At 40.5% G+C, this 10,758-nt stretch overlaps 2 protein-coding genes across 2 annotated transcripts; both read left to right on the plus strand.

Annotated features, from left to right (window-relative positions):
- Positions 1-731: 731 nt before the first annotated feature.
- On the plus strand, positions 732-3,770 carry LOC143635631 (putative Ufm1-specific protease). Its single transcript, XM_077103414.1, has 5 exons — positions 732-792; positions 2,587-2,928; positions 3,114-3,340; positions 3,478-3,565; positions 3,643-3,770. Exons 1-5 carry the CDS (start codon positions 732-734, stop codon positions 3,768-3,770), a joined length of 846 nt encoding a protein of 281 aa, XP_076959529.1.
- Positions 3,462-6,544, plus strand: LOC143635632 (putative Ufm1-specific protease). Its single transcript, XM_077103415.1, has 10 exons — positions 3,462-3,565; positions 3,643-3,811; positions 3,886-3,976; positions 4,591-4,716; positions 4,792-4,839; positions 4,939-5,015; positions 5,094-5,182; positions 5,250-5,361; positions 5,476-5,578; positions 6,399-6,544. Exons 2-10 carry the CDS (start codon positions 3,776-3,778, stop codon positions 6,542-6,544), a joined length of 828 nt encoding a protein of 275 aa, XP_076959530.1. The 5' UTR covers positions 3,462-3,565; positions 3,643-3,775.
- Positions 6,545-10,758: the final 4,214 nt, after the last annotated feature.

Here is a 10,758-nt window from a genome sequence, read left to right on the forward strand (position 1 = left end):
CGATTTTAATCTAGCGAGGCCAAGACCTCCATTTTCTTTAGGAAGAGACGCTCTATCCCAAGCCAGCCGGTGTATCTTATGCACATTATTAGTCCCTCCCCATAGAAACCTTTTCATGATACTTTCCAACGTGTCGAATACTTTAGCCAGGCTTTAAAAAGCAATAAAAAATAGTTTGGCAAACTTTCAAGCACCGATTTAATCAAGGTCATTCGCCCTCCAATCAATAAAGAATGAGCTTTCCATAAAGATAATCGCTTTTCGAATATATCAACCGCCCTATGCCAGTTGTTACTATTATTCATATTCGCTCCGACCACTATACCGAAATAGTTAAACGGAATGGTACCCTGATTACATCCCAACACCCCCACCATATTAACCACTTCGGTCATCTCCACCTTTTCACTCCCAAAAAGATTCGACTTTAATATATTACTTTTGAGTCCCAAACACAATCTGAAGCACCTCAGAATTGTGACCACCGTTTTAATATTATATAGTGACCATTCTCCAATTATTATGGCGTCGCCCGCATATAGAATGTGGGAAATTAAAGGTCCCCCGCTTGGAACTTAGAAACCACTAAGAATACCCACCCACAAGCCTTATTAAATGTGCTAGAAAGGGCTTTCATTCCTTTAAAATATAGAAATTAACTAAAACTAGCCAAAACCCTCGGCATAAATCATCACGCCAGAGTGAGTCAACCCAGTTCAGGAACAAACGCCATGGCCGATGATATACGAATCCTGACTCGCAAACTCCACTCGATCACCAAATCCGACTCAGGCATACAATGGTTGATCGGTTCTACCAGATTACACAATCGTCTCAACTCTCAGATGCATTCACACTCTCCAATCGGATCCTCTCTCACCCGATTTTTATAAAGAAGCAGGTAAAACCATCCCCCAATTTCATTTCAGTTGTTGTAACTAACTCTGTTCATGATATTATTATTATTATTATTATTGAACGTGTACTTGCTAGTATCGAAGACTTACAGTTGTTTAATTTCTGTGATTCGAGTTAGTGTTAGTGCAATGCGATTTATACTTGCATAATTGATGTTTTATGGCTGTGAATTTGATTAAGCCTTAGGTTATTTTTCAATTATTGTATCTTACTCCGTCTAGTAAATTGATATGGTATTATGAATCTATTATCAAACTTCTACCTACTAATACTATAAAAAGTGTTGTGGTTCGAGTTAATATTAGTGTAATTGATGTTGTATGACACTGAATTTGATATAGAAATGAGGATTGATTCAATATGTTTTAGGCCATGGCCTAGAAATTTGTAAGGAAATTGCAAAACTAAGATGCTGACTCCATTATTTGATTAATATGATACCTCAAAGCGTTATTGTTCCTAATCTATGCAGTTAATGCGGAAAAATATCGGTTTTGAGATATCAGTAATATCATGCAGAATTTACATATGTGGTATTTTAACACTAACAATTTAGTATGCTCTCCTACCATTAACAAATTAACCTTTTGCAACTTACAAAACACTAACAAGTGTAGGAGGTAGGAAAATATTAAGACTTAAAACACTAACATTAAACACTAAAAATTTACAATTAAGACTTAAAAACTGAAACTGGGAAACTTGGTGATATATTGGTCAAATGTCGGTCAATATCGCTGATATTATGGTACCGATATTCTGCTAGAGGTCCGATAACCGCTATAGCACCGATATTGACTGCATAGCTACTAATTTCTGTGATTTGAGTTAATATTAGTGAAATTTGATTTATAATCTGATTACTTACAAGATTGATGCTGTATGACACTGACTCCATTCATAAATTTGATTAATATGATATTATGATTGAACGTCTACCTATCACTATCAAAGAGTTACCCTTCCTAATTTATGTGATTCAAGTTAATATTAGTGTTGTATGATCCATTACTTACATGATTGTTGCTGTATGACACTGAATTTGATATGGACATGAGGATTTATTCAACATTTTTTTAGATCATGACCTAGATTGGGTGTGCATGGTTCAGTTTGGGTCCGTTTTGGGCTAAAACCGAAACTTAGGTTTTTAAGTTTGTGAAAAACGTTTGGTTTCTGTTTTTTCGGTTTCTGGTTTGGGTTCAGTTCGGGTTCGGTTTTTTCAGTTTTGTCATTTGAGCTTGAAAATTTTGGGCCGAAAAAATAATGAATTTGGGCCTAAATAAATTATGTTAATTAATAACTAATTGATTATTATACATTTGGGCTAAATTTTTAGAGTTTCATATTTGTTAACTTGTTATAAATTACTTACAATAATAAATAAAAAATGAAAATCTATAAATTTGGTATGATTTTATTTTTTCGGTTTTTCTTTCATGCAAAACCAAAACCAAACTGTAAGTTCGGTGTTTACAAAAGCATAAAACCAAACTGTCGGTTTTTGTTTCGTTTTGGATTTTTTGGTTTGGTTTTTTCGGTTTTCTGGTTTCGGATTGGTTTTTTGGGCTTCATGCACACCCCTGCCTAGAATTTCAGAAGGGGATTGCAAAATTAGGGTGCTTAATTTGCATGTGTCTTTGATTTGATTTGGATTATTTGTGGCAGATGATATTAGGGCATTGTTACCAAGGGGATTCGAGGTGATTGGGGCTTTGATTGTCGGTACAGCCAGCTCGAGTGTTGAACGGACTGCTAAAGATGCCATAGATGCATCAAGTAGATTGAGGAAAGCTCTCTCACAATCAGAGAATCAAAGTTTAGTTGGAGCTGTTGTGGATCCAAGTTCTGGAGGACTTAGTTTTTTTGTATCGAACTCTGTTATTGAGTTGGTTACTACAGTTGTGTATGAAGAACAGCCTGATAAGTATGTTTGGGAGAGAGGTTGCATATTGTACTGTGAGCTTCCAATCAAGCTGCCTGTTATATATTCTGTGAAAGAGCTAAAAGGTACATCACTTTTATATATATTTTGTACATTTTATTAACATTCATCTTAGATTATCATATACGGATCTATGTCATTGGCTGCATGAAACCTAGAGCTATGAATATACTTAATGTGCATCAATGAGTCAAAATGCGCGTATTCGTAAACTAATACAACATATTAATATGCTGATATTGTTTTTCAGGTGCAGAAGACATGCTAGCACGTGCAATCGAGGCTGTTATTGCTAAATTTAGAGACACTAAGACAACATATGTTCTAGAAACACTTGATGGTTCCATAACTGAGGCACCGCATGCAGTTGTTATTCGTAACAGGGATTTGGATCTTTCAACCGAATCTAATGCAAGTTCTTTATTGTGTTCTCACTTTTGCTTTGAAGATAATAACCACAAATCTCATTCAGCAGAGGTAATTTCACCCTAAAATGCATATATTTGTTTTCATTTGACTTGCTTTGAGGTTTTTCTTGGTTCTTATCAAGCTTCATTAGTTGTATTGTTAGATTATTTCAATGGATACATTTTTGTGATAGATTTTTTACTTAGAATGCAGATAAAATCCTAGTAAGCTTCTTGCTTTCTACTTCAGGAGCTTCTCTAAAACCTGTTGCCCCTGTTGCTGAATACATTCCAGGTATTGCTTGTATTAATATTGGATAAACTTTATCTTTGGTTTATTACCTAAGTGTAAGTTATTTTTTGGAGCTACAGGTGAAGCCAAGCTTCTGGTTGTTGACTATAAACTAAAAGTTATCTGTTATGCAACAAAGGATCTTCGGTTAACAGATGCAGTTTCAAAATTGATTATTCCTGGGTTAGTTGATAGTTACATACTCTGAAGATCATGACCTTACCCAATCTTTTATCACAACGCCCAAAGGTAAAAATGCCATTTGATTCTTTTTTTTATTTTGGTTTTGCTTCAGATCTCTTACTTTTAAACTTGATTTACAGCTACATCCTTATCACTTTAACCCCCCTGGGTTTCTGCATCCAATAATTGCCATTTATGATTCACTGTATGGTGAGACAGAAATGAAGCAAGGTACAGTTTATTTCTGTTATTTATTGGTCATAATAAGCCAGCTTTTACATAAGGATACCTTGTTTCACATGTGACCTATAAAGTTAAGAGGTGCCAAAATGCGTAATTCTTAGTTTGGGTAAAAAACTTCATGTCGGGTTGGGTTAGCCCACTAACATTTTTTGATTGCTATTATCTATTTTAATAAACTGTTTTAATTTTTTATGCTTACAAAAACTTCCTGCTGAACGGTTCATCGAACCTTTGGTTCATTTACAAGCCTAGAAATAGCAATCTGGTTTTTCTGTTAAAAACGATTCAGGTTGTTTTACGCATTTATATATATTCAAATAGGCATTAGTACCAGTTAGCTAGGTCGACTAGTTTTACTAAGTTCCTTTTCAGCTAATTATTTTTTATTTTCCTATTTGACCCATTAGAAAGAAGTCTGACAAAAAAAATCAGCAATTTTTAAGTAAATTGGTTGAAAAACCAGAAATTGCTGCCTTTAAACAATGTTAACCGAGTATAAATATTCTTGAAAAGTTATTCATTTATCTTGTCAATTTTTTTGGTACTTCATTATGAAATATATTCTTGAACCCCGATGTAAATTACTCATTTCTTCTTTTCAGTTGAAGTCAGAAGGTCTCTTCACTCAAGGCTGGGACTACCTTCAGACCAACCTCTTTTAAGAATTGCTAATGCTATGAACTTGTCAAATGCAAAAGATAGCGCAAGTGGCAACACTTTAAAAAAGGGTAACCGAATATTATATCATATGTAGTAATCAACTAATTACTTGTTAACATTTAAAACTATGGCTTAAATGTCAGGAATCCCTTTGCTCAAGGACGTACATATTGGGATCCCAAGTAGTGGAGGTAATATTGTCGCTTCAAGAATCAAATCAACTGTTAATTGAAGTTAGGGGTAGTATGTAATTTTACATCAATCTCAGTGATTGGTTTTCTCTATTGCAGTTAATGGTGGAGATGTATCTCTGATTAAAGGTTCTTATGAATACTATCATTATCTTCAAGATGGTTTCGATGACTCGGTAAATTTCATGTTTTAATTTATATTCAAAAAGAAGAAATCATTTTTTTCTGATTACTGTTATAAAATTTAATTTCAGGGCTGGGGCTGCGCCTACCGATCTTTGCAGACCATAGTTTCATGGTTTAAAATCCAACAATACACGTCAATTGGTGTTCCTTCACACCGGTAAGACTTTAATTATTTAGTTATAATATTTAATGTTGTATTTAATAAACATGCTAAATTGGGGCAGGGAAATACAGCAGGCACTTGTGGAAATTGGAGATAAAGATCCTTTGTTTATTGGGTCACGCGAGTGGATTGGCGCCATTGAACTAAGCTTTGTTTTGGACAAACTTCTTGGTGTAATTTTGCTCGTTCTTTTATTATTCATGATTTTCAACATTCAAGTATTATTAAATCTAATTATGTAATTTTCATTGTAAGATGATGAACATAACTTTTTTGACATGTAACAGGTAAGCTGTAAAGTTATAAACGTGAGATCTGGAGATGAATTACCAGAAAAATGTAGAGAACTCATGATGCATTTTGAGACCCAAGGAACACCCATCATGATCGGTTAGTGAACTCGCTTTAAACGAGTCAATTCGGGTAGTTTTTTTTATCTCAAACAGATCAAATTAAAAATAAGCTTAAATGGGAACATGTCAAATCTGTTTTTAGTGCATACAACCTCATGACTCGTTTTATTTGAAAAAAATGATTACTGTTGTAATATAATACTTGTTTTGTTGATCATAAATAAAATAGGGGTGTAAACACGCCAAGCCGATCATTTAACTTAACAGAGCTCGAGCTTAGCTCGTTTCAAGCTCTATATCTAAAGCTTGGGTTTGGTTGGTTTACTTTCTATTTATTATATTTATATAAATAATTAAATATACAAGTATTTTTGCATATATTTACAATTTGGATATTTATATATAATATAACATGCATTATTTAGGTATATTTATCATATGGATAATATTTATTATGCAATATATATTTCTTGTAAATAATAGTCTCGTTTAGACTCGCAAGTCTAGTCAAGCTTGGTATATGAAAATCTAGCTCAAGCTCGAGCTTGAGCTCGTTAAGCTCGCTTCATTCGAGTTTTTAGAGAGCTAATCTCGAGTAGCTCATGAGCGGCTTTGTTTGTTTATTGAACAAGCTTCAATTTAGGCGTGGGCTCGTTCGAGTTTTTAGCAGTCGATCTTGAGTAGCTCATGGTCGGCTCAGCTTGTTTATTAAACGAGCTTCAATTTAGGCTCAGGCTCGGGCTCGTTTAAGCTTGGCTCGTTCAAGTTTTTAGCAGTCAATCTTGAGTAGCTCATGGGTGGCTCAGCTCGTTTACACTGTATTAATTGCTAATATTTTTGTGATGATACAAACGCAGGGGGTGGGGTTCTTGCATATACCCTTTTGGGAGTTGATTACAATGATACAACGGGAGATTGTGCATTTTTAATACTTGATCCTCATTATACGGGAGGTGAGGATTTAAAGAAAATAGTGAACGGTGGATGGTGTGTGAAGAGGTAGGTCCCAGCAGAGCCTAGTTGGACCCGCAAGACTCACCTCAAACAGAGACGTCTGCGCAGTCGAACCCGCAAGACTCACCTCAGAGGGACGTCTGCGCGGTTGGACCCGCAAGACTCACCTAGAGGGACGTCTGCGCAAAGACCAACTGGATCCGCAGGACCCACCATGCTCAGAGACGCGACGTCCTTACGCGCAGTACGCAAGCTGCTCCCGCAGGAAACGCCTCCCAATGGTCGACCTACTCCGCCTGTTCCCGCAGCCACGGATACTAGCCATCAGGGAAGGCTACCCGCACAGCAAGGCTACACGCACAAGGCACTAACTCTCAAATAATTCAGTAGTCACCTGAAGAAGGAATGAGCAAGCCGGGAACACTCCCGCCCAAAGCCGGGAATACTCCCGCCCAAATGAGCCAGTCCGTACGATACTGGAGAATCTTTTGTACTGTACCTGCCAAGGTATGGACAAAAGATCTGACCAAAGCTGCGACAGCTCACTGACAACAGTACGACGGGCAGCACGCTCTAGTACTTAAAGTCACTATTAGCCGCTGCCTACTCACCAACCCCTGTCTTGCATATACCCTTTTGGGAGTTGATTACAATGATACAACGGGAGATTGTGCATTTTTAATACTTGATCCTCATTATACGGGAGGTGAGGATTTAAAGAAAATAGTGAACGGTGGATGGTGTGTGAAGAGGTAGGTCCCAGCAGAGCCCAGTTGGACCCGCAAGACTCACCTCAAACAGAGACGTCTGCGCAGTCGAACCCGCAAGACTCACCTCAGAGGGACGTCTGCGCGGTTGGACCCGCAAGACTCACCTAGAGGGACGTCTGCGCAAAGACCAACTGGATCCGCAGGACCCACCATGCTCAGAGACGCGACGTCCTTACGCGCAGTACGCAAGCTGCTCCCGCAGGAAACGCCTCCCAATGGTCGACCTACTCCGCCTGTTCCCGCAGCCACGGATACTAGCCATCAGGGAAGGCTACCCGCACAGCAAGGCTACACGCACAAGGCACTAACTCTCAAATAATTCAGTAGTCACCTGAAGAAGGAATGAGCAAGCCGGGAACACTCCCGCCCAAAGCCGGGAATACTCCCGCCCAAATGAGCCAGTCCGTACGATACTGGAGAATCTTTTGTACTGTACCTGCCAAGGTATGGACAAAAGATCCGACCAAAGCTGCGACAGCTCACTGACAACAGTACGACGGGCAGCACGCTCTAGTACTTAAAGTCACTATTAGCCGCTGCCTACTCACCAACCCCTGTCGGGGCACGTCCATAACCTGCAGTTGGTGGAAAAGGAATAGTACACAGCCGGCCTGGTCACTATCAGCCGCTCCCTACCCACCAACCATCAGCATGGCACGTGCGTAGCCCACAGTTGGTAGAACATGAATACTATTCAGCCGGCTGTACCTGCTTGGAAACCTACATTCGGCTATAAATACTCCAACACCTTGGAACGGTATCATATCTTAATATCATCTTCTCTCTAGCTATTTCTTTTAATATACACTTATATTCAAGAGCAATCTAGTCTGATTCTCACGCCGGAGGGTGGTCACAAGGAGGTACCCCCCCTTCTCAGTGACGAGCTCACGGTGTCTGTTTTGCAGGTCATCAGAACAACCATCTTTGCCGGAACTAACCCTCGTGGGAAGCATCTATTTAACCCCCAGATTATCCGTAATCTTCCCGAGGTCGATTAGTGTTTCTTCATTGGCGCCATCCGTGCATAAAAGCTAGAACTTATTTCTTTTTCAGTTTTTTCAAACTTCTGGAAAGATGGTTAAGGTTACTCCGTTGCCAAGGCCAACGAGCGACCAAGAAACCCCGGTAACCACAACCCCAGCTACTGGGGGAAATACCGGCGAGTACACAATATTTACGAACACTACCCCGGTTACCCAAGCCGGGGCAAGTGCAGTAAATTTTACGAACACTACCCCGGTTACCCGAGCCGGGGCAAGTGCAGTAAACAATCATCCCCTGGGATTCATTGATACCCAGGTGGAAAGACAACAGACGAGGCTCCCCCGCCAAACACTTGAACAAGTTAAAGCGTGGGCGGAAGCACGTCAGAAGGAATTCCAAGCTGAGTTGGACGAACACTTACGTTCCATCCAACAGGCTGACGAATTTGGAAGCACTCAACAGCTCAACATGAGTAGTGAGTGCGAATACTCGGAGGAATCCGACACCGACGCAAACCCTCGCCATAGGGCGAAAGGGAAGCGTAAGGAAACGGACTTCCAACCGAGAAGGAATTTCGAAGAAACCTTCAAACCAAGGAACGCGGGGGGAAACCCACGCGACTTCTCCAAAACCTTTAGACCAACTGCTGCAAATGCGGGAACATCCAAGTTTGCAAGGGACATTGCGGAAGCAATCGCCCCGAGAAGTGCCAAACAGATGTCCAACATCGGCACTTATGATGGTATATCCGACCCAGACGATCATTTGAACAGATTCATAGCGGGGGCAACCGTCAGCAATTGGACGGAACCCACGTGGTGTTACATGTTCCAGATGACGCTGGTTGGAGCAGCCAGAGCGTGGTTTGACTGTCTACCGGTCCACCACATCTACGATTGGGCAGACTTCCAACAGAAGTCAGCCAACACTTCAGTCAACAAAGAAAGTACACTGAAGAGCAATAGACGATCCTCAACTGCATCCGAGAGGAAGATGAATCTTTGCTAGACTTCATCACTCGCTTCAACTCAAAGAAGCTGAGTCTGGGCGCTATTAGCGAAGATCTTGTTCGCGCTGCTTTCATCCAGGGCGCGAAAGATCCAGAGCTCATCCGCACCTTAACGGGTAAAGACGGCATGCCATCCACATGGGATGCCATCATGACAGCAGCTAAACGCTTCGCGGAAACGGAAAAGCAACTGGGTAGAGATCTTCCCCAAAGCACAAACCTCTACACCCAGAAAACAAGAGAAAACGTCCTTACCGCCCGACTAAACAAAAAGAGGAAGCTAGGTATTTGGCAGTCAAGGGTAAACTTTGACACCTCATCCGGCTCGCACCCTCGGTTAGGCGAAAAAGGACAACATGCAGTCGAACCGGAACTCCAGATGGACGCCACTCACCAAAAGCGTCACTGACATATTCGCCACTGGGAGGCTCCCATGGCCAGAGGCTCCAATTATCCGACAGCGTCCAAACGCTGATCAAAGCAAATTCTGTGACTTCCACAGGACAAGAGGCCACACCACCGAGGAATGCTTAGACTTGAAGGACATCGTCGAAGCATTTGTCAGAGATGGGACGCTCACGCACCTCGTGGCGTAATGAACGCTGAGCAGGCTAATGCGTGTTGAACCCCAGTTGGGAAAAACACGAATGAAACTGCAGCTTCAATGTTGGAGACTACATACTGCGTAAACAACGAGATTCCGAACCAAGTGCATATCGGCTCGAAAGGCTCGATGACACTCTCATCCCAAGAACATGGAAGGGAGCTCAATTACACAGGCTGCATGTAGATCAATTCCAAACTTGTAAAGAAAAGGCCCAGAGCCACTTCTAATGGAAATGATTCTCCTTATCACATTGACGCTGATGATCTTACATTTATACTTGTAAACTTTCCACACTGATATGCCGGTATTCACCGCATAAATAAATGGGGAAGTAAATCGTGTGTGGACGGCGGCAAAACCCGCATAAACACAAAAAACGGCAAACCTTCACGCAGGTCAGTTATAGGTAAAGTTTGGTCATCCCACTAAATGAAAGTGCCGGTCTTATCCGCACAATCATGATAGAGGAAACTGAACTTTAACCTATTGACAGCCGCGCGTCGAAAGGTGTAACTTATCCAACACTGATATGCCGGTATTCACCGCATAAATAAGTGGGGACGTCGTTGCGTGTGGACGGCGGCAAAACCCGCATAAACACAAAAAACGGCAAACCTTCACGCAGGTCAGTTATAGGTAAAGTTTGGTCATCCCACTAAATGAAAGTGACGGTCCTACCCGCACAATCATGATAAGAGGAAACTAAACACTAACCTATTGACAACCGCGCGTCGAACGGTTAACTTATTCAAAACACTTGGAAAATTGCTGTTAAAGTATGCACGAGCGAATCATGTATTGTTTATGCGGCAAAACAAGTGCCAAATTAAGCTATAATATGCATAAGCAAGTCATATAACGTTTATAAAGCAAGTCATCTAGTGAAATTG

This window comes from Bidens hawaiensis, unplaced genomic scaffold, assembly GCF_021521415.1.
Source record: "Bidens hawaiensis isolate Kalapana, Puna unplaced genomic scaffold, B.hawaiensis_p1.1 tig00007641_1, whole genome shotgun sequence".
NCBI lineage: Eukaryota > Viridiplantae > Streptophyta > Magnoliopsida > Asterales > Asteraceae > Bidens > Bidens hawaiensis.

Excerpts from the sequence above, each read along its gene's own strand:
- LOC143635632 (XM_077103415.1), top strand. The coding sequence starts at position 3,776 with ATGACCTTACCCAATCTTTTATCACAACGCCCAAAG. Across the intron at positions 3,812-3,885 it reads TTTTATCACAACGCCCAAAG|CTACATCCTTATCACTTTAA; the intron begins GTAAAAATGCCA and ends CTTGATTTACAG. Across the intron at positions 5,579-6,398 it reads AGGAACACCCATCATGATCG|GGGGTGGGGTTCTTGCATAT; the intron begins GTTAGTGAACTC and ends ATACAAACGCAG.
- LOC143635631 (XM_077103414.1), top strand. The coding sequence starts at position 732 with ATGGCCGATGATATACGAATCCTGACTCGCAAACTCCACTCGATCACC. Across the intron at positions 2,929-3,113 it reads TTCTGTGAAAGAGCTAAAAG|GTGCAGAAGACATGCTAGCA; the intron begins GTACATCACTTT and ends ATTGTTTTTCAG. Across the intron at positions 3,566-3,642 it reads TGTTGCTGAATACATTCCAG|GTGAAGCCAAGCTTCTGGTT; the intron begins GTATTGCTTGTA and ends TTGGAGCTACAG.